Source organism: Pongo pygmaeus, chromosome 3 (genome assembly GCF_028885625.2).
Source record: "Pongo pygmaeus isolate AG05252 chromosome 3, NHGRI_mPonPyg2-v2.0_pri, whole genome shotgun sequence".
Lineage (NCBI taxonomy): Eukaryota > Metazoa > Chordata > Mammalia > Primates > Hominidae > Pongo > Pongo pygmaeus.
Window position 1 is genome coordinate 200,097,160 of NC_072376.2, and position 23,501 is coordinate 200,120,660.

General features: G+C 43.6%; 1 protein-coding gene across 5 annotated transcripts in view; it reads right to left on the minus strand.

The window, feature by feature from the left end:
• FAT1 (FAT atypical cadherin 1) overlaps nucleotides 1-23,501 on the minus strand; it is a 140,060-nt gene that overhangs the window by 107,707 nt on the left and 8,852 nt on the right. For all 5 annotated transcript variants that reach the window (XM_054484242.2, XM_054484241.2, XM_054484243.2 and 2 more), the window contains exon 2: nucleotides 11,827-15,109. In XM_054484242.2, the coding sequence (XP_054340217.1) occupies nucleotides 11,827-15,091 (3,265 nt within the window). In that variant the 5' untranslated portion in view covers nucleotides 15,092-15,109. The remainder of the gene's footprint in view (nucleotides 1-11,826; nucleotides 15,110-23,501) is intronic.

Here is a 23,501-nt window from a genome sequence, read left to right on the forward strand (position 1 = left end):
CTTTAATATTTTGTTACAATCTATTTCATTTTAAATTTTACGCATTCAACCAGTATTGGCTGGATGCCTAGATGCCAGTCAGTTCCTAAGTAAGTGATACAGACACGGACAGAGTCAAGTTTCAGCCTTATATTCTGGTGGAAGTCAAATGACAAAAGCAGATTTTTTAAACATACTGAAATAATTTTTAGTATGTACTATATATAAAACACACACACACACACACACACACACACGTTTTTGAGACGGAGTTTCACTCTTGTCCCCCAGGCTAGAGGGCAGTGGCACAATCTCGACTCACTGTAACCTCCAGCTCCCAGATTCAAGCAATTCTCCTGCCTCAGCCTCTGGAGCAGCTGGGACTACAGGTGTTCGCCACTAGGCCCAGCTAATTTTGTATTTTTAGTAGAGACAGGGTTTCACCATGTTGGCCAGGCTGATCTTGAACTCCTGGCCTCAGATGATCTGCCCGCCTCCACCTCTCAAAGTGTTGGGATTATAGGCAGGAGCCACGGCGCCTGGCCACAGGCCATAGAACACTTATTTTAAAAATCACTGAACTTAAACTCAAAACTTGATACTTTGTAGATATGAAACTTCGTGTGACTTCTTTCTGAAATCAACATTCTGCCAATTAAAACCACATATGGATATTACTCATGTTCATACTTTCCTAATCAGTTTCCATCTTCTAAATGAGCTTGCCACACTATGAAGAAAAAACACTTCTTTTTAAAATTTTTTAGATCCTTAAAAAATAACTGATTTCCATTTTGTTGCCTCAACCAACCAAACAAACTTGGTATTTACATGACAAACCCATCTTTTTTCACTTAAATATGTAAACACCTTCAGCTGGGCAACGAATCAAAAGAAGAGGATCATGTGACAAACATGTACAGGATCTATTAAAAGATGAACACCCCCTAAGCAGGCAGCTACTCGGTACCAGCCCTGTGCCAAGCACTGTGATAAGAGGAACACGGATGTCTGAGACAGTCTAACGTCAAGCAGCCCTAAGAATAAAGAGGCAAGTAGAAAAATTAATAGAAAGCTAAAAGCAAACCAGGACCCACAAATGCATTTTGGAGAATCTTTTAACTAAGAACTTATGGCAGGGCTATTTTCCATACAGGTCAAAGAACATACGGCAAGTCCATTTAAATAAAAATTCTGGACTGGGCACAGCTGCTCATGCCTGTAATTCCAGCACTTTGGGAAGCCAAGGTGGGCAGATCACTTGAGATCAGGAGTTCGAGACCAGCCTGGCCAACACGGCAAAAACTCATCTCTACTAAAAATACAAAAATTAGCTGGGTGTGGTGGTGCACACCTGTAATCCCAGCTACTTGGGAGGCTGAGGCAGGAGAATTGCTTGAACTTGGAGGCGGAGGCTGCAGTGGGCAGAGACTGAGCCACTGCAACTCGACTCCGGCCTGGGCAACAAAGCGAGACTCTGTCTCAGAAAATAATTAATTAATTAATTAATTAATTCTGTCTGCCAAGGGAGCTAACTTTATCATTAGAGGCCTGAGTTTCCTGACAGACTACCTTAATAAGCAAAGGAATACTAGTGGTGTGGCATCAAGGGTTTTCCATGGTAAGCTGGCAAAACTGAAGACCAAAGCCTGGCCTAGAAAGCTGCTTAACTTAAATAAGATACCGATGACCTTGGACAACACGAGTTTGAACTGCACAGCCCCATTTACACATGAACTCTTTTCAACTGAAGGCAAATCAAAAATACAGTATTCACAGCATGCGAAAGTGCAGCATCTGTGGAGGGCCGGCCGTGGGACCTCAGTATGCAAAGATGTGGGTGTGCACGGAAGGTCCGGAAACCGATCCCCATGCTCTCTGAGGGACGACGCACACTATTCATTGTATCTATTTTATTTGTGTTGTACGAGGGATGACTGCACACTATTCATTATATCTATTTTATTTGTGTTGTATGAGGGATGACTGCACACTATTCATTATATCTGTTTTATTTGTGCTGTACGCCTCAATGGGGAGACAGAACATCTGATGAAACAGGTGTATAAAGAACTACAGGTTCTTATTTCACTTGGAAACAGCCTTGAATGATGGTTTCTCCTAAATCATTTCAGGCACATGAACAAATATACAGAAAAGTGATCTGTCCACTGTAAAGGTTTATCTAGCTCATTTATAATTTTTACGCAGGTTTTCTCTATTACATTAAGCACCATATAATGTATGTAGAAATACTTGCAGGTTGTAAGGCCTTATAAAAATGCTTGTCACTATCACTGTCATCACTGTCATCATCATCATCACCATTATCCTTACCCGCTGGTCCTCCTTTATGAGAATTTGTGAGGACTGACAACCCTGGAACCTCCAGAACAGAAGATCTCAAAACCAGGCCTCCAAGAAGACTGACAGTGCATGAACACAGGTTCGGCACTTCACTGAGCCCCTTGGTATTGAATCAAATCACTGTCTCTCTGAAGAAAGAATATACAGCTTTCAACAGATTCTCAAAGTTTCTGTGATACCAAAACCATTAAGAACCACTGTTTTGGAGGCCTACAAATAGGTGTCCAGGGTGGCAGAAAAGAAGCTTCGCTCAACCTTCACAACTACAATTACTGTATGTCACAATCTATTTGCTCACAGAACAAATGAGGGCTGCTTACTGCTCTACCAGCCACTGTGCTTAGAAGAAGGTAGAAAGATGATTACACTGGACTGTGTTCTTGAGTTCACGGAGACAGACTGAAGTCACACACAGGCCGCACACTGAGTCATACACTACAACAGAGGAACATACAGGAAGTGCCCCTGCAGCGAAGAGAAGCAAAGGCTACCTGGCTCTAAGGAAAGGTTTCCCCGGAGACCCCACGATGGCTTACCAGACCAGCCTAACCATTATGCTCTGAGTGCCTGTTATACACATCAAGCATTGAAAGACTTAGGATGCACCCACAAAGAGCTGACAATCTAGAGGAAAGGCACATGTCATAAACAATTATACTAAAGTAATACTGCAGTAATATTTTTAAGTACATAAAAGATAAGAAATAGCTCCATGTAACGAAGAGGGCTGTCAAGAAAGCTTTATTAAGCAGAGTTATGAGATAATACGAGCTGACCACTGCATGCCCAAAGGCAGGGAGACAGAAAATGGCAAGGCACAGAGGGGCAGATGGCTGCACAGGGCAGGGGCTGAGGCACCAGGGCTGCACAGGAGCCAATGAGGGAAGCACAGGTGATGTTAAATGGGAGAGCAGGGAGGCCTGTTAGGGCAATGTGGCTCCACCAAGGAGAGATTGGACCCCGTGCGATGGGAGACAGTGAAACGGGTTAAGGAGGATTCTGTGACAGATGGAACACCTCAGCTCAAGAATCATGTCTGTATTATCAGAATGCCTTCTAATGCATCACACCACAAACTACATCAACTTGCATGCACTACTTTACTTAAAAAATGCAACAGAATATTTCAAAATTCAATGGCACAAAATCGACGTGCATCATAATTTCCATCATTTGTCTGTTTATAATTTGGCACAGACATGAACTACATGAGCAGAGTATAACACCACCTAATTCTACTCACTAATTATTGTGACAATCTAATGAGATAGTCTATGGAAAGAGCATAAAACAGGGCCTGTACACGGCAAGTACTCACTAAACATTAACTATAATTACATGCTGATGATGATGAAGAAGAAAAAACTTACCAGTGATAACAATATGGTTAAATTATCACAAACTAGAAAGCAGTCTTCAGAAACTACATAAATAGTTGAGTAACTTTTATTTAAAAAAAACAAAAAACCAATTGGTTTAAAACTAAAAAGACTGTATTAGTAGACTCTCCCCAACATGAAATGAGTAAGACATTCTAAAGAATCCCATTCAACAGGTTGAGCCACTTGGAGGCCTAGCAATGGACCGAGTTCAGCGTGGTATCAGATATTCCAAGGAGATATGGTATTGTTGAACTGGAAAGGTAAGTTAATTGATAAGACTGGCCCTTGAAGTATATATGTGAATAGTTTCCTAGACTTACTGTCACTGCTGTGAAACTGGAGAACTGCCAATTCAACAAGTACAGGCATGTGCCCTTGAACGGCAATCTTTCCAAGTCCATTTATTCCTAGTAACAAAGACAGAAAAGATTGTGCTTTGTGGCACTATGTCTTGTATGGTGAGCATGCACTATTTATAAGCAGCGTGGTCTGCTGTTTAAAAAATAAAAAAATGCCAGAAAGGCAACTGCAAAATAACAGTACACAAAACACACACTAATAAATAAAAACGTGACAAATCCAGCCCTACAAACTAAAATAATCCAAAAAGTAAAAACAATGGGAACTAAATGGTAAGAAAATCTCCAACGTTTAAACTAACACCTAAAGCTTAAAATCTTTTCAATTTTCATAGTTGTACAAGGTAGGTAATATGGAAAGAACAGACCAGGTATTAAGTGAACATTAAACCTCTACACACACAGGTCACTCAACAAATCACAAACACCCAACCCTTAAACATCCTTAGGACACAAAACAGTTCCCTGGCGAGGGGGATGGTGAGTATGCTTGCTCTGGCTTTCTCGCCCCGTACCAGATGCCCAGGAGGACAGCTGCTGACGCCGAGGCACCAAGGAGGACAAGGTAAGGGAATGATGGCCTCATGTAACTCGATGCAGAGGGAGGTACAAATCAGGTTAGCTTCGGCTGTGCAGGCGTGAAAGCTGGGACCCTAACCACCATCTCAGACATGGTTCCCACAAAAAAAGCCTTCCAACAATTAATGTCCTGTCCAGTTCAGATGGGCAGCATTTTTACCAATGAAATCATACTTTTACAATTGCAAACACAAATATGACACCTGTCCGTCTCTTCAACGGCCAATGAGACAAGGGAAGCTACCTGCACTCACCTGGATTCACCCACGCCTTTGCTGGCATGATCTTGACTTGTCGAATGCCACCGCGACGGAATTCAAACACCTGTCCTCCTAATTGTGCTAAATAGCAATATGTCATTCAGAGTAAAAATGCTGGAAGATTCTTACATTCAAGACTCCTTCAGGACCAAGCATCGAATCTAGGATTCAAGTCTGCAACCCGGCCTAACCCAGCTTAGCACAGAAACCCACTTAACTAGTCGTTTTTGAACAGGCTCCCTTACAGCATCTGTAGATCTTTCTTGAAAGAGTAAGAGGAGTAAAATGTGGTTCTGGCACTTAGCACCCAAGAAGTCTTGGGCAAGTTACTTAACCTCTCATACACATTTCATCCTGTAACGTAGGGATAAGAGTCCACCCCAAGGTTGTGAGAATTAAACGGACTGGCACACACAGAATGCTGGGCCCAGTACCCGGCTGTGACACTCAGTGTCGTGGTTGTTACTACACTGATGCTCACCACCAGTGTCATTATCACTGACAGCATGAGGACAAAGCCGGCCTGTTTGACGTAAGCTGTTTCCACCACCCCACACCTCTGGGTCCTGGCCCCTGCACACTCTGAGAATTCCATCACAGCACTGTAAGCATCACCATGTGCTGCTCCACAACGTGGGATGGCCCTGAATCACGGTCCCCCGAATTCCCATCCCACAGCCTTTCCAGACTAGACTTGTTCAGTCAGTAAAGCATCAACGTGGTAAACATCATACAAATCACTAAAGAAAAGCTGAGTCTCTGTTTTGTTTAGTAAGAAAATGGAACTTCCTTAGGATTTCGACTACATCCTATTTTCACCTTAACATCTTCCTGCTTCAAAGAAGGACCCTTCCCCTGGTAGAAATTATTACCATGCCCTGCTTCACTCAGAATCACACACACACAAAAGACTTTTATCCCAGAACACAGCAACAGCACACTGCGGTAACATCATTTCTGCCAAGACGCAACTTCCAGTCTCCCTGTGGCTGGGAAATGAGTTTCTTTCCTCTTAAGCTTTCCTAGGAGGAGAACAAAAAGAGCCAAGAGGACAGCAGCTGCTGCCACTTCAGGGAGGAGTCAGCAACACAAAAGCCCTTTCAACAGCACATTTTTTAACTCTCTGCCGGGCCTCCCACCAGTCTCTAATCAAGTTCCTGCTGCCAGGAATTCTAGCCCCAGCTCCCACAGGGCATCAGGTCCCACCACAGCAGGCCAGGCTTCCAGCAACCACCCAGCTCTCAGCCACTTGCAGACCCTTTAGTCAGGATCTGGGGCCCATCAGCCTCCTCCACATTCCATCTCCTGTCACAAGAGGACATGCAGCAGGAGCAGGGGTCCCAGGATGTATGTAAAATATCCTACTTTATATGAGGAAAAGGGTTTCTAACTTGAATGAATAATAAATAGCTGAAATATTCAGAGTTCTGCAGAACTAGACAGAAGCTCCAGAAACATTTTCCCTGACTGAGGTCAACAATCAGGTTAGCCTGGGCCAGAATTTCCTTCCGTTCCCACTGTAGAAATGCACTCACCTTGTGTGCACCTAAGTGGGGAGGCCAGGAGCCGACCTCCACACAGGTGACACAGAGATGAGGCCAGGAGCCAGCCTCCACACAGATGACACAGAGATGAGGCCAGGAGCCGACCTCCACACAGGTGACACAGAGATGAGGCCAGGAGCCAGCCTCCACACAGGTAACACAGGGATGAGGCCAGGAGCCGACCTCCACACAGATGACACAGGGATGAGGCCAGGAGCCGACCTCCACACAGGTGACACAGGGATGAGGCCAGGAGCCAGCCTCCACACAGGTGACACAGGGATGAGGCCAGGAGCCAGCCTCCACACAGGTGACACAGGGATGAGGCCAGGAGCCAGCCTCCACACAGGTGACACAGGGATGAGGCCAGGGGCCAGCTTCCACACAGGTGACACAGGGATGAGGCCAGGGGCCAGGCTCCACACAGGTGATACAGACATGAGGCCAGGAGCCGGCCTCCACACAGATGACACAGGGATGGGGCCAGGAGCCGACCTCCACACAGGTGACACAGGGATGAGGCCAGGAGCCGGCCTCCACACAGGTGACACAGAGATGAGGCCAGGAGCCGACCTCCACATAGGTGACACAGGGATGAGGCCAGGAGCCAGCCTCCACATAGGTGACACAGGGATGAGGCCAGGAGCCAGCCTCCACACAGGTGACACAGGCATGAGGCCAGGGGCCAGCCTCCACACCGGTGACACAGGCATGAGGCCAGGGGCCAGCCTCCACACAGGTGACACACGGATGAGGCCAGGGGCCAGCCTCCACACAGGTGACACAGGGATGGGGCCAGGAGCCGACCTCCACACAGGTGACACAGAGGTGAGGCCAGGAGCCAGCCTCCACACAGGTGACACAGAGATGAGGCCAGGAGCCAGCCTCCACAAACGTGACACAGGGATGGGGCCAGGAGCCGACCTCCACACAGGTGACACAGGGATGGTGCTCCAACACTCTCCATCGTGTGAATGAAGCCATTTTCTCTTAAGAAAAATGTCCTCATTTCCCCTCCTGTATTTCATGAATGCTGACTTAAGTTGTGACAACGGCTGAACTTCCATATTAATTCATTCCCAGTCTTTTCATCAAAACGTAAATTTCAATCCTGAAACCAGGACTGGAATGCTAAAGTAACACAGCAGTAATATGTTTAGAAATCTGCTCTTATCTCAATGAAAAACATGGTCTCCCCAAATAAGTAGAGTCAGAAGGGGAAACACTCGTCCTGGGCTGCTTTGTATACTAACATAACAGCCAAAAACATAACCAAACTACTCTAGACTGAAGGTCAAACACATTCCAGGGTATCCTGTACGCAATACACACATCAGGGAACAGACCTCAACCCAACACTGCTTCAACACCAACTTCTATTCACAATTTTTACAAAATCTTCTGGCCAGGCATTTTTCTAGACATTCCCTTAGTTTTAAAAATGAACAAAAAGCTGCAGCATTTCACTGGTGCTCAATTAATAATTAACTTGGTAAGTACCCATCAGCTAAGAACACTACACCAAATTTATTCCACACACCCACAGGACGGATGCCCCAGATTTTATTCTGCTTAAATTAGAGGAAAACCTGTTGAAGCTTACAACAAAGCAACAGAGAATGGATCTGAAGTAGAAGAGGGGGTTGGATGCTGAGAAGCATGTCAGGCAGACCAAACCCCGAATGTGGGATTACACGTGCTTCAAAGAGCTTTACTCCACTAAACATCTTTGATAAATCTACTTTATAATCCTCACTGTAGACCTTACGGACAGCAATCTGAGGAGGAGAATCTTAATTAGAGCTCTGGAAACTGGCTCTCTAACGAGACCGACTTTCCAAATAATTTTTCACATGGCCCTCTCCCCTTCCGAACCTCACATGGAAGGGCAGGCACGCGGCATGGATGTGTCAGAACAGTTCACCAACATGCAGAGGCCTCTCCAGGAAGGGCAGATGATACCGCGAGACCTGCAGAGTCCGCGCCCGCCATCCCCGCTCTGCCACTACGCTTTCTCTCGCGGCAAAGCCATTTGCGGAACATGCACAGAACACGGAGCTAACAACACAGAGCTAACAGGACTGTCCATTTGGTGACAGATTTTTAGGTAGTCCATAGAATTTCTACTTCTACAAAAACAGAAAACTACTTTTCAGAGGTTGTTTCCAATTTAAGCAGATTTAAAGAGAAGAAAAGGGAAGATCTTAAAACAGAACTTCATTCAGCTTGCTGGATAGGTTCTCTGTTCTGTGAAAGGTATATAAATCATACACATATTTGACTAGGTTGAAATAGGTAAAATATGACAAAAATTTGGTTATAATACTCAACCAACACTAGTAGCTTTAAGTCAAAGACAAGAAGCAAACAGTTACGTGGACAGGTTGTTGGTCCCAGAGCCACAGCACTCCTGCACAGGCTCATATTAATTAGCGCAATATTAAATGCCCCAGAGTTAGGCAAAGACGACCCTGGCGGACATGGACAATGGACAGGGAGTGAAGTTCCAGCAAGCACCTGCCTGGCCTGCGCGGCACACTGAGCTCTAGTGCAGTCTCCGGCGGCCCCCACGGGTGTTCCTCAACTGCCCATCTCTTCACCTGACACGCATCTTTCCACACTTCCTTCATGTCCTAGAAATTAGTTAAGACACACTCCATGTGAATAATTAGCATGCCTAATTTTAGCCAACAAAATATACTGATTTTTCCTAAAGGAGTTTCTACACTGTGATACCAATTGTCCTGCCAGGAATCTCTGAAGAAATAACTTGGGCTGATAATTCTTCTGCCAAAAAATGTGTCTTATAATGAAAACGAGGTCCAATGTGTAAATATTATTCTATCACTTTTATTCATTTCCAAAAGCATATAAACATAAGTCTACTGTACACTACTTACTTTCTCTGTAAAGCAAGGACCACACAATAAACGACCTACAAATTTCCAGCTTCTCTCTCACCTTTAAATCTCAATATTTACACAAATGTGTAACAGTTTCTTATACACTTACCAACACCACTGCCCACAATCCCAACACCTCCCTGCCCTCCCACTAAATTACTACTGGAAAAGTCTGGCACTGCCCTTTCTGGAAAATACCATAAATCTATTTTGGGACACCACCTCGTTTGGCTGGTTGTTTCCTTATTTTTTTTTTTCTTGGTAGTAAAAATATCCCGACGTCTTAAACGTATAGGTGAAAAATACTAGTTTCGAAATGATTCCTTAAAAAGCAACAATAAAAATACTCTTCTTCACTTGAAAGAAAAAACCCAAAAGGCAGTGTTCATACAAAGTCATGAAGAGAATTTAAATTAAGGTTTTGGTTCCATTTTCTGTCTCAACTTTAACTTTTAACAATTCTTTATAGGCTTTTGAAACCTACCTTGGAGAAGGAAAAAAAGTAGAAATAACTGTTCTTCAAAAATTTTACAGAAACAGTTTGATTCAGCTTCAGTTACTAAATTTGGGGTATTTTTCTATGTTGAAACGGTACCTGAAAATTCTAACTTATATTGGACAGACAAAATGAAAAAAAAAAAGACGTTCTACTCTTCAGAGGATTACCAAATGCTGTTGATTATCCTATTTTCTCTTGAAATAAACTAATTATGGGTATTTTAGATAGTGATATATAGTCTGTAGACTTAATACATAGGCCATATGCTAGTGGCGCATAACCAATAGAAAAAGAATTCCTCTCATTAATAGAAGCACAAAAAATATATTACAACTTCCAAAATAACTTTTTTTTTTTTTTTGAGACAGAGTCTGGCTCTGTTGCCCAGGCTGGAGTGCAATGGCACAATCACAGCTCACTCCAGCCTCAACCTCCTGGACTCAAGCCACCCTCCCACCTCAGCCTCCCAAGTAGCTGGGACTACAGGTGTACCACCAGCTCAGCATTTTTATTTATTTATTTTATTTTTTTGGTAGAAACGAGGTTTTGCTGTTACCCAGGCTGGTCTTGAACTCCTGGCCTCAAGCAATCCTCCCACCTGCACCTCCCAAAGTGCTGCGATTACAGGCATGAGCCATCGCACCCAGCCCAAAATAATGTATTTCTAAAACAGCAGTTACATTTTTCACGTGCTACACACCTATTAGATGGCACGGATCCCAGGGTGGGTGTTGACTGAAGACTCTTCTGTTTTTTTTTGTGTGTGGTATTACTGAATATATAAAGTTCAAAGGTAATTTTTAAAAAGTCCCTTTTAAAATGCACAGATTCATAAAGTACACATGGGTGAGATTAGTAAACAAATTGAGCCCCACCTATTGCTGATGAGTGCTATGATCACCCCTTTTCTATTTCCACTATCATTCTCAGAGGGCAGGCCATGAAAAGCCAACATATTCACTCATTTACTTATGCAGTCTTTTAACATGGATTGAACAGCTTCTATGTGCCAGGCGCTTTTTGCCAGGTGCTAAAGACAGAAGATGCAGGGGCTAAAAGCCTGCCCTGAAATACTCACACTCCACCAGGACATACTGACATATAACTACGATATCTGTGCAGCAAGACTGAGGTATGTACAAAGTGCAACACATGTACTTTCTAGCTCGGACTGCTGCCTTGGAGGTCCTGGTTTCAGAACCTTCAGTATTACAACAAAGCACTGCTACCATGAATAAACCTACCACACGTCAGGAGTTTTCCCGTGTTATTTCACTTTACTCTCACTTAAACCTTCCGGTATTTCTAAGTGTCCCCATGTAGAAGAGGAAAAAGTGAGTTCTAAGAAATCATTTGCTTGTCCAAGATCACCAGTTAGCAACTAGAAGAGACAGGATTCCAAGCCTGGTCTTTTCAGTTCAGCATGCTGCTACCCTGCTTCTGCCTCTCGACCCAAACCTAGACGAGGTACTAAGTGAAGACCACATTAGAGAAGTTTCGGCACATCATCTCTGCGTGCACTGGGTAACTTTGCCGGTGTGCAATAACCTCTGAATGGCATGCCAGATGGTAGCAGTAGTTGTTCTAAGTATGAGCCTGCAAATATACTGACTGAAAAAAGTTGGAAAGGCTTCTCAAAGTTAGAACAAAACCATAATGATACTTTTGATAATAGAGTACAAATTTGGAGATCAGTATCAGTGGTAACAATTTCAATGTATCCCTGGTCTTTTACTCACTTTACGCCACTTAAATCATTCAGGCCTTTTGTTTCCATCTTCATGGCTTAATGAGAATAAACACACAGCAGCCGGGCCAAAAAAATATTCACACGCACTTCTACACCGAGCCCAAAGAGCAACCGGGAATTTTGAAGAAGCTGCCACAGGGCAGATGGTTAAAAAAAAAAAAAATGGAAGAGAGCATCAAATGAGAGCAATAAAAACATATTTACCTGTCTCTTCACCTATTTTGAAAACACCAACGCCAGAACCATCTCTAATGGAGTAGTGGATCTCCCCATCTCTTCCGGCGTCCTCATCATGAGCCGACACTGTCATTACCAATGAACCAATAGGCGCATCTTCTTTCACGGTCCCCTTTTCCACAAAGCTGGAAAACACGGGTGGGTGCAAGTTCTCATTCACATCAACCACCTCAACTTCAACATAGCAAGTAGAAGACAGAGAAACTGGCTTTCCCTTGTCTTTGGCCCTCACAGTGAGATTATACACTTGCTTCTTCTCAAAGTCCAACTGCTGGACGATTCTAACTGCTCCACTGAGTTTATCCACATCAAAGTTTCCTTCTCCGTGGTCCATAAGGCTGTATCTCACTTGACCAGACTGACCTAAATCAGGATCGTGGGCTTCTAACCACATGATGACAGTTCCTTCTGGAAGATCCTCTCGGACTTTCACACGATAATTAGGTGGAATAAATTTAGGTGGGTTGTCATTAACATCTTCTAGTGATACTTTCAAAATGACAGTGGAGAACAGCTGAGGCTCTTCTCTGGCTTGGTCCCTGGCTTCAATCTTTAAGTAGTGCTCATGCTGTAGCTCTCGATCTAGAGGGCGCGTGATTTTAACAACACCCGTCACGCTGTCAATTGAAAATGCATCTGTGTCTGTAAGAATTGAGTATGTCACGTGTCCGTTGGGCCCTAGGTCTTTATCTGTGGCTTCAACCTGGATGATTTCACTATGTACCTCCTTGTCTTCACTCACTTCCACAAAATAGCTCTCCTGTAAAAACTCGGGTGGATTATCATTGGCATCGACAACCACGACATGTAGGAGACGCCACGCAGCCTTCTGGGGTATCCCAAGGTCATAGACGGTTACATTCAGGGTGTATTTGTCTGCTGTTTCACGGTCAAGAGGAGATAAAATTTTCAGCATTCCTGTTTCCATGTCAATCATGAAGCAACTATCCTCATTTCCTCCAGAAACAGCATAGACCAGTTTTCCATTGAAGCCAGTGTCAAGGTCAGTGGAATTCATGAAAATTACACTGGAACCCACAGGCTGGCTTTCCTTTACCTGAATACCAGTCGGAAGAGTGCTTCTAAACTGTGGTATGTGAGCATTGACAGAGTGAGAATCAAAGAAAATATCCTCCACCTCTCCCTGGTTGTGTAATTTATTTGCCTGCAGGAGTTTCTCTGCCAGCATTTTGGCAACACCAGTCTCTTCACACTGCAAGTTTACCAGCTTGCGACTGGCAGCCACTGTTATGTTGATATATAGCGGTGTGGCAAAATTTTCTCCATCCGTAGCTGTGATTCTCAGACTGTGAAAAGACACCTTTGCAGCTAAGCCATCCATTAGTGATTGCTTTAATGACAATACCCCAGAGTTGGGGTTTAAACTAAACAAATCCAGTTCATTTCCAGCTTCAATCTGATACTGTACCAGCTGAAGTTCATCTGCATCAATAGCAGAAACAGTGGTTATTTGCTCTCCCACGCCTAGATCTCTGGGAATTGTCCCTTCACAATTTATTTTCTCAAACAAAGGTGTGTTGTCATTCAGGTTATTGAGAGTAATTGTAGCAAGGACTTCGACTTCCCGGCGGTACGGCAAGCCCCAGTCTGATGCACGAATCCTCAGAGTATAAACCCGAGGCATCAGTTCGTAGTCCAGGTTTTCTGACGTACTCACGGCACCAGTGAAATGGTCAATCGCAAACGGCACATGATTTAAATTTGCGATACTGTATGTCACGTACCCATTCTCACCCTCATCAGGGTCTACGGCACTCAGGCTCATGACAGTAGTACCAATGGGCACGTTCTCATCAAAAGCAGCTTTGTACGCTGTCTGGGTAAATTCAGGGGGATTGCTATTTGCACCTAAGACTTTCACCAAGACCTTGGTGGACGCTTTTCTGTCACTTGTTGTTACTTCAAGTTCAAAATGGGCTGCCTGCTGTCTCTTAACTGGTTCTAAAATAGAAATGAGACCAGTGTTGTAATTTAAACTGAATTTAGCTTTTCCGGGTGTACTTTTAAAAACATACCTCAAATGGGAATAACCAGGAATGGCCTTCACCATGACCACAGGTGTGTTGGGAGGAGCAAATTCACTTATTTCTGCTCTGTAAACATCCTTTTCAAACTTGACTGGCCCGGCTTTGAACTGTGGAGAAGTCACAGGAATTACTTTAACAGAAGAGAACTGGGGTGGAGTTCCTTTATCTTTAGCCTGTAGTGTGAGATTGTAGCCGAAAGGATGACTGTCCCAATCAATGCCACCGACGGCTTTGATTTTATACTCCTTACTCCCCGGAAAGGACCTCACTGTTCTGAACTGCTGGAGAAGGTCACCTGCCACGATGCTTAAAGACGCTATGTCACCACTGGCACCCTGATCGCAGTCATCCACTGTCACAATTGCATATGCTGGGTCCCTGTCCAGTTCTGACGGTGACAACGTCACTGCTGTTATCACCGGAGCACATTCATTGGCCTGTTCGATGTGCACCGTTAGCCTGGCCATGCTGCTGATGCCACTGCTCCCATACAATTTCATTCCACGGTCCACAGCGAGGATTTCCATCTCATAGAGCTTGGTCTCTAGGTAATCAAGTCTACCAGTTAACACTATGACACCACTGGTTGGGTGAATAGCAAACATATCTGTTCGATCTTTAAAACTGTAGTAAAATTCCCCGTTGGTTCCTATGTCTGCATCTGTGGCGCTGACTCTTGCAATACTGGTCCTTATGGCTGTGTTTTCAGGTAAAGAAACGCTGTATGAGGTGGGTGAGAATAACGGTCTCAAGTCATTTGTATCCAGCACCTGCACCCTGACCTTTGTTCGCGCCTCCACATTAGTATTTTTTTCAAGTGCTTTCACTATCAACGTGTAGTGATCCTTCACTTCTCTATTAAGAATAGCTGTATTTCCTCCTTTGGTCCTTATTCTTAGAAAGCAAAAGTCTCCGAGAATGTACTCTTCAGCTTTGAACAGATTTTCACTGTCTCCGGAAACAATTTTGTACCTTACTTCCCACAATGGATGTGTAATGTAAATACCCATCTTGACAGGATGCCCCACGTAAGTCTTGGCTGCAGAGTTCTCATGCACGGTGACGTTGTACTCGAGGTGTGTAAACTGTAGAGGAGTCTGTTCAAGTCGTTGGCTGCCATCACTGTCTCCAAAATGTTGGAAGAGGAGGAGCAGAAGCAGGAGCAAAGCCAAATGTCTCCCCATTGCTTAACTGTCGGGAATCTGAAACAGAAGAAATCAGAATCGTTACCTTGGGGAAATAAAACAAGCGAAAGTGTGTACATTGTTTTAAACCTTTCATTAAAAAAAATATTTTCCATACACATGGAAAACAAATAAATGCAACCATTTTGGATTTTTTTCATGTTTTCCAATATAAGTATCAACATTCTTGTAAAATGTCTTGAATTACTAAGCTTAACAAAAACTTCCTTTTCATTTTTGAACAAGGTCCTATCTTTCAAATTTAAACGACTCAAAAATCTTCATGAGTATCAAATGAAAGACTACTAACTGTAACAACTAAGTTATATTTTTATATTTAAATCGTTAAGGCAAATATAAGCAATTGTTAAAAAGTAATGAACATTGTTTACATTTACTTACATACAATGAATTAAATGATTAAAAGCTGGCAAACGTAATGCCCCTACAGTATTGTGAGAATGTAAAGCTTCTGACAACGAATTCAGAAAAAAAACAAAAACCAGCAGTGGTTTTACATGGTGCCCCATAACAACAGCTTATAATCTCATTTCAAAATTTATCCTGAAATTATATTATTTCTGTATAAGAATGGTTAAGTTCACTCCCTACATAATGTAAGGGTTTATTGTCTCATTTCGCTCTATATAACTACTTAAAAGTATTAAAATAATTATATCAAGTCTGATACTTATCACCAACATAAGCCCCAAAGAAAGGCGATTTACAAAAGAAAAACCAGAATTCAGCAGCCTGATGTCAAACAGCGTTTTTCCTCTCTAAGTCAGTGGAGCAAACCTTACCAACTATATCGATGTTTTATCACCGCTGCTGTCAACAACCAGCTGTTCACAGAATGTCTCCCATCTTCAGGGCATCGAACAACCTGTCACCCCGGGCCCCCCCATGAGAAGATGACACACACACACAAAAGCTAAATCTTCTAAGCTAACACGTCAAGGGTCAAATCAGTCTAATAATATATGGTGGCAGACCCTGCAGGACAGTCCCTGGGTGACTGGAGGAGGAAAGAGAGAAACTGAAGAAATGAAGAAAACGTTGCCTTTAACAAATGACAATTGGGAAACTGGGGGAAGTCCACTGGGCTGAGGTCTCGCCAGGGAAGCAGGACAGTTATTTTCAGATCAACTGTTCCCCTTTGCCAACAAATTCATCTTGTAAATCAATGCGGCTTCACAAAGGACAGCACTGTCATCTTGCAAAGTGACTCTCAAATTAATATTCACAAAATGTGAATGCTACCAGAGGTAAATGAATGGCAAACTGGAGGGTGGGTTTGACAGCCCAGTTGAAATTGGTACAACAACATTAATTTATAGTATCTTAACTTAGCTACTGCCAACTCTGCCCCATAAGTCATTGCCTTAGGGGGAAAAAAAGACCTGATGTGCTTAAAGCAATTAAAGCTTAATTGATATTGAATCAAGTTCAAGTTGGCCACCCTGACTTGTTCTTTAGCTATGATGCCTTCTCCTCTCCAGATAAAGTCAGAAATTACAGATTTTTGGCTTCCAGGAGAACAATTATCATTTAAACAAAATAAGAAAACAATTTTCTCCCAAAACTCTCTCTTTAAGTATCTCCATTTAGTCAACAGTTCTAATACTCAGGGAATTTGAATATTATAAAATAATCTTGTAATTTTATCAAAACAAATGAAAAGTTCAATTCAACCTACAGGTATGGAGGACCTTATTAGACAGAACCTTGCATGGTGTTAAGGAATAAAAGACAACGATCCCAATCCCAAGGGATTTACAAACTAGAAATAAAAATACATATAAAGAGGCTGGGCACAGTGGCTCACACCTGTAATCCCAGCACTTTGGGAGGCCAAGGCAGGCGGATCCCTTGAGCTCAGGAGTTCAAGACCAATCTGGCCAACATGGTGAAACCCTGTCTCTACTAAAAATACAAAAATTAGCAGGATGTGGTGGAACAAGCCTGTAATCTCAGCTACTCCAGAGGCTGAGGCAAGAGAATGACTTGAACCCGGGAGGAGGCAGAAGTTGCAGTGAGCCGAGATCGTGCCACTGCACTCCAGCCTGGGCAACAGGGCTAGACTCTGTCTCAAAAACAAAAGAACAAAACCAAAAACACTTCGATGATGTTTAGCAAGCAGTCTTTTGTTTTAGGAGACACATTATGTTTTAGGAGACATTTTTACCATCATCCACTGCACAACAAAGTATTATACCAGGATTCTATTGCAAGTACTAGAAGTATTTTTTGCTTAATTCTACATATAAAGTTATCATGCAGCCATTAAAAGGTAACAGAGCACTCTGTAAGACAGCACTAGCAATATTAACTGGAAAAACCAAGCTGATCCTATTTATGTTTATTTAAAAAAGAGGAGAAGGGAGGCAGATAAAATGTACCCACGGATATACTTAAAAATGGACAGAAAAGTCTAGGCAGACAAGCAACTGTTAACAGTGGTAACTTCTGGAGAACTGGTAGAGAAACAACCAGCTGAGGGAATGATTACTGGGCATTTTTCTCTATTATGGTTTTTTTAGCACGAGTATGTGTTATCTTTATCATCGACTCACCCCTTTCATTAATTATTTAATTCCTTTTACATATGTTTAATGAGCATCTACTATGTATCAGGTGCAGTTCTAGATGCTGGGGATTCAAAAGTGAACCAAATTACCAACAAGTCCTGATGGAAGATACATTTCCTGGCCAGACACAGACAGACAAGTAAACAGAGTATATCCGATGCTGATAATTAAGTGCTAAGGAGAAAACTAAAGCAGGGCAAAGAAAGACCACAGTCAGGAATCTGAAGGAAAAGAGGGAAACCTAAATTCAAAGGGTCAGGGCTTACACTAGTGACATGCTGGGCAACTCTTAGATTCTTTGGGGTGATATAGAGTGTTCAATATGATTCTTGGTCCCCACCAGTTAGAAGCCTGTGGCATCCCCCTCATCACCCAGCTGTGATGACTAAAAATCCCTCTATCTCGAGACATTGCCAAACACCCTCTAGGGCAGAAAGTCACACCCCACAGAGAAGCACCAGATTAGGGAAGCCAGAAACAGACCACGTGGCTGGAGCACAGCGGTTGAGGGACAGCGGTAAGGCCGGGGCACATCCTGGGAGAGAACCTATCGTGAACGGGGTTCTTTTTTTAAAAATAAACCTTATTTTAGAATGCTTTTAGATTTACAGAAAAGTTGCAAAGAGAGCTTCCCCTACTGTTAACATCTCACTTTGGTACCTTATACTAGATACAACTAACAAACCAGTACCGACACATCATCATTAACTACAGTCCATACTTCACTCAGATTTGCTCAGATTTTACCCAAGGCTTTCTCTCCATCCCAGAATCCCTTCCAAGACACCACCATACATTTAGCTGTCATGTCTCCTAAGGCTCCTCTGGAACGTACGTTTCTCAGATTTTCCTTGCTTTTAACGATCTGGACAGTTTTGAGAAGTACTAGTCAGGTATTTTGTAGGATGTCCCTCAACTGGAATCTGATGTTTCTCTCCTGATTAGATTGGGGTTATGTTTTGGGGAGAAAAGCCACAGAGGTAGAGTGTCGTTTCCACCACACCGTAGCAAGGGGTAAAATCAACACGATTTATCGATGTTGACGCTGCCTCTGACCGCGTGACTGAGGTAGTGTCCGCCAGGTTTCTTCAGTCAGGTTACCTTCACCCCTCTCTGTACTGTATTCTTGGTAAGGAAGTCACTGCATGTAGCCCATTCTTAAGAGAGAGAGAGTTTCGCTACCCAAAATATTTATAATTCTTCTAGAAACTGATTTGTCTATCTTCCTCCATTTATTTATTCAATTTTTTTTTTCTTTTTTAGACAGAGTCTCGCTCTCTCACCCAGGCTGGAGTGCAGTGGCGCGATCACGGCTCACTGAAGCTTTGAGCTTTCCGGGCCCCAGTCTCAGCCTCCTGAGTAGCTGGGACTATAGGTGCACCTGTAGATGCAGACTGACAGAATTTTACATACTCAGGAACTACCAGCACGCCTGGCTCATGTTTGTATTTTTTATAGAGATGGGGTTTCACCAGGTTGCCCAGGCTGGTCTCAAACACTCAGGCTCAAGTGATCCGCCCAACTCGCCCTCCCAAACTGCTAGGATTACAGGTGTGAGCCACTGCATCCAGCCTGAATCTTTTTTTTTCTCAAGATCCATATGGACTCATGGATAAAGGACGATTTTTAGGACTTTAGAGTTTAGTATAAATCAAATGAGAAGTCCCTCAGCTGATTCTGAACAGAGGAGTGCCATGGTCTCAGTAAAATGGAAAAGCCTGTGGGCAGTCAGGGCAGAAGCTGGAGGGTGACCAGAGCAGTCAGAGCCTGCAGCCACAACACAGGTGGAGCGCGCGTGGGCTAGGGCCCAACGGGGGTAGGGGGCAGACTGTGAATCTATTTCAAGGTTGCCTGATGCACTGGAGTGGGGAGAGGGAGGGAAAGGAGGAGAGAGCAGTACCAGAGAAGACGCCAAAGACTGCTGTGCTAGAGAACAAGGGGGCCAGGAATCGAGAGGAGACAGGAGCAGAAGCAGCCCCGGGGAGCAGATCGGGAGGTCAGTTTTGGAAGGGTAAGATGGGAACAGCTACCGGCTACCCAAGTAAAGACTGTGAGTGGGCAGCAGATATGTGGGAGACTCCAGCCGGCAGATAGAAATTTGAGAGTTGTCTGAATATGAAAGATGGTATTTAAAACCACAGAACTGAATGAGATCACCAAGGAAGAGAGCAGGCAGAAGAAAAAAATCCAAGAGCAGAGCCCCAAGATTTGAAAGGACCAAATGGGAGGCCCTGACAGGGGAGATGGCGGCCACTGAGGGACGAAAGGGAACCACAGCACATTGGTGTGATAAGAAACAGTGAGTAAATAAAGATTTTTGTACAGCTGAAGCCTAACATTAGAACTTGGAGTTCTATATAATATAAATACTCACTAATCCAGCTGGGCGCGGTGGCTCACGCCTGTAATCCCAGCACTTCCGAAGGCCAAGGCAGGCAGATGACGAGGTCAAGAGATCGAGACCATCCTGGCCAACATGGTGAAACCCTGTCTCTACTAAAACTACAAAAATTAGCTGGGTGCAGTGGTGGGCACCTATAGTTCCAGCTACTTGGGAGGCAGAGACAGGAGAATCGCTTGAACAAGGGAGACAGAGGTTGCACTGAGCTGAGATCACACCACTGCACTCCAGCCTAGGTGACAGAGCAAGACTCTGTCTCAAAAACAAAAAAAAATACTCGCTAATGCGCCACGCTGCTTCCCCCTCCATTCCCCCACCAGAAGGCTCTGGCACCGCTCCATCCCCTAAGACACACAGACCATGCCCAACACATCAGATTGCTACTGCTGTTCTCTCCCCATGGTGTTCCAGGTGCTCAGTCCCACCACAGCCCCTGCCACCACCCACTCATCCCCAACTGGATGCCCAAACATGCAATTACCTTCCACATCCTACTCACCAGTTCTCACGGGACACAATACAGCTGGGACGGACTTGTGGACCACATTCCTAACTGAAATCTTTGAAAAACCTGAATGTACTCTGCAAACTTGGCTAACAGAATGCTACTGTGAGTAGAATAAATTAATTAAATGAAAAAATACACTTTTTGGGAGATATTGTTAACCGTGCAGTAATGTAACCAAGAACCACGAATTCAGGTTTCACTATAAAAACCACCCCGATCAAAACAATGGCTGTGGCTCTTATGCAAAACAAACAGTAAAGCTGAAGGGGGGAAAGACTCAAACACCATTTCATCTAAAAAGGACCTTATCGCCTAGACTCCTTTGCTTATGGAAATTAAACTCCAAAGACCATCTGAGCCAACAGCTACACTTTGATATTTAGAAGGTGATCACACTACTTAAACTCACTGTGATTTGGGATTTCTAAAATGCATTTTCCAAAGCAAAACCAAAGAGTGTTTACTTAGTTCAGCCTTGAAGGAGAAGGGCTCCCAGTCCAAAGCTTAAATATCTTTAGCATAGATCTCTGAAAATCTACAAATACGGCAGAAAAATAACTTTTCCAGTAAAAATCAGATATTAATATCTTCATACTTCTTCATTAGGGAGACCTTCACGTAAAATGCTTCAATCAATTACTGTGACTGCACATTCTTCACAAAACAGAACACAGCCCCTGTGCTGAAAACGTTTAACTGCATATATTCAAGTGTTCAGATGACCTCAAGCTCAAGTCTTCGAAGGGTTTCCACAGAGACAGGACATTAGGTGAGACACAGCATCATACAATGCATCAACTCTGTTAAACGCTGCATATTTATTACTGAGAGGTCACAATTCTTACAAGCACAAGTAGTCATTCTAGCCTTTACGGAACAGGACAACATTATTAAACTTTTCATTCCACATGTTATGATAAAAACACAAAATTATTAAGTTAAGAACTTTGTGTTCTCCCTCACTGTGCTCTTCTCCGCTCTCATTTTCTATCAACATAGTGAAAGTGTCAGTAGAATTTAACTCATGATTAAAATTTGGACTTGAGTTCAGTTCAGTGTCACATTTTTAAAGTATTTTTAAGAGATCTCTAAATTGCAAGCATCTTCACCCCCCCACCCCCGAGACAAGGTCTTGCTCTGTCTCCCAGGGTGGAGAGGAGTGGCACCATCATAGCTCACTGCAGCACCAACCTTCCAGGCTCAAGTGATCCTCCCACCTCAGCCTCTGGGGTACCTGGGCGTACCACCACGCCCAGCTAATTTTTTGTATTTTTGTAGAGATGGGGTTTCACCATGTTGCCCAGGCTGGTCTCGAACTCCTGAGCTCAACTGATCGACCTGCCTGGACCTCCCAAAATGCTGGGATTACAGTCGCGAGCCACTGTGCCTGGCCGGCAAACACATTTTCAAAGCAGGATCATGCAGTTGTCAAGAGATTACGAATTGTAAACGAGTTTTCTTTTGTTTGTTTGTTCGTTTTGAGACAGTCTTGTTCTGTCACCTAGACTGGAGTACAACGGTGCAATCGTGGCTCACTGCAACCTCCACCTTCTGGGTTCAAGTGATTTTCATGCCTCAGCCTCCTGAGTAGCTAGGACTACAGGCATGCACCACCATGACCAGCTAACTTTTGTATTTTAGTAGAGACGGAGTTTCGCCATGTTGGCTAGGCTAATCTCGAATTCTTGGCTGCAAGTGATCCACCCACCTCAGCCTCCCAAAGGGCTGGGATTACAGGCATGAGCCACTGCATCCAGCGTTAAATGGCTTGTTAAAAATACTGTATATTAAAAAAAATGTTGGCTGGGCGTGGTGGCTGACGCCTGTAATCCCAGCACTTTGGGAGGCCGAGGCGGGCAGATCACAAGGTCAGGAGATCGAAACCATCCTGGCTAACACGCTGAAACCCCGTCTCTACTACAAATACAAAAAATTAGCTGGGCGTGGTGGTGGGCGCCTGTAGTCCCAGCTACTCAGGAGGCTGAGGCAGGAGAATGGCGTGAACCTGGGAGGCGGAGCTTGCAGTGAGCCGAGATTGCGCCACTGCACTCCAACCTGGGCGACAGAGCGAGACTCCTTCTCAAAAAAAAAAAAAAAATGTTAAATGATTTCTAAAATTTCAGACATTCCAGATAAAATTTACAACAGGAAAAAAAAACTCTCGATTTTTCTAGTTCAATTATCATAGCCATGTCGGTACTTTTAAAAGCTTTCATCCTTAACACTGAAATACTAATGAGTAGATCCTGTTTATTTTCTGGGTGTATACTAATTCTTTTCAACCCATCTTCATATGCTTTTCAGTATGAACGGAGGAAGCTATGACCCTAGAAACTGAGCAGCAGCCTTAGGCTTGGTATACGTAATTTAATTACTTCTGCTAACTCCATTTATATGTTGTTATCTTTGACTGGGGCTGCAATAATCTGGTAACTCTAGCAAGACATACTTTAAATATTGCCTTCACATGATCAACAACTGGTTCCAATTTAACCCTGAGAATGGTCTTTACTGACAGTGACAGTGTGGAACTACAATCTGACTTTTTCAGAAAACTTCAGCATGTACATGATTTAATCAATCCAAAATAGATTCCTGAAGTGTCCTTGCCCTTAAGAAAGTTAAACAGATGTCCTATTTTTCAAACAGCCTCTATATAAAACCTACTTATCTACATGAACCTATAAAACATGTCTGTTGGCATTATGAAGATGACGGGTTCTAGTTGTTCTGTGCTCCCGGGAACAAGAAGACAGGACAGGTAGGCAGCGGCTGTGTGTCTATTTCTGGCAGCGTGAGGCATTCCTGTGCTATTGTCTTCTTTCCCCTCTCTATATATTCCTTATCCTCCAACCACTTTCTCCTCATCCACATTCCAGGACAAACTTTGCCCAAGGAGAAGCTCAATAA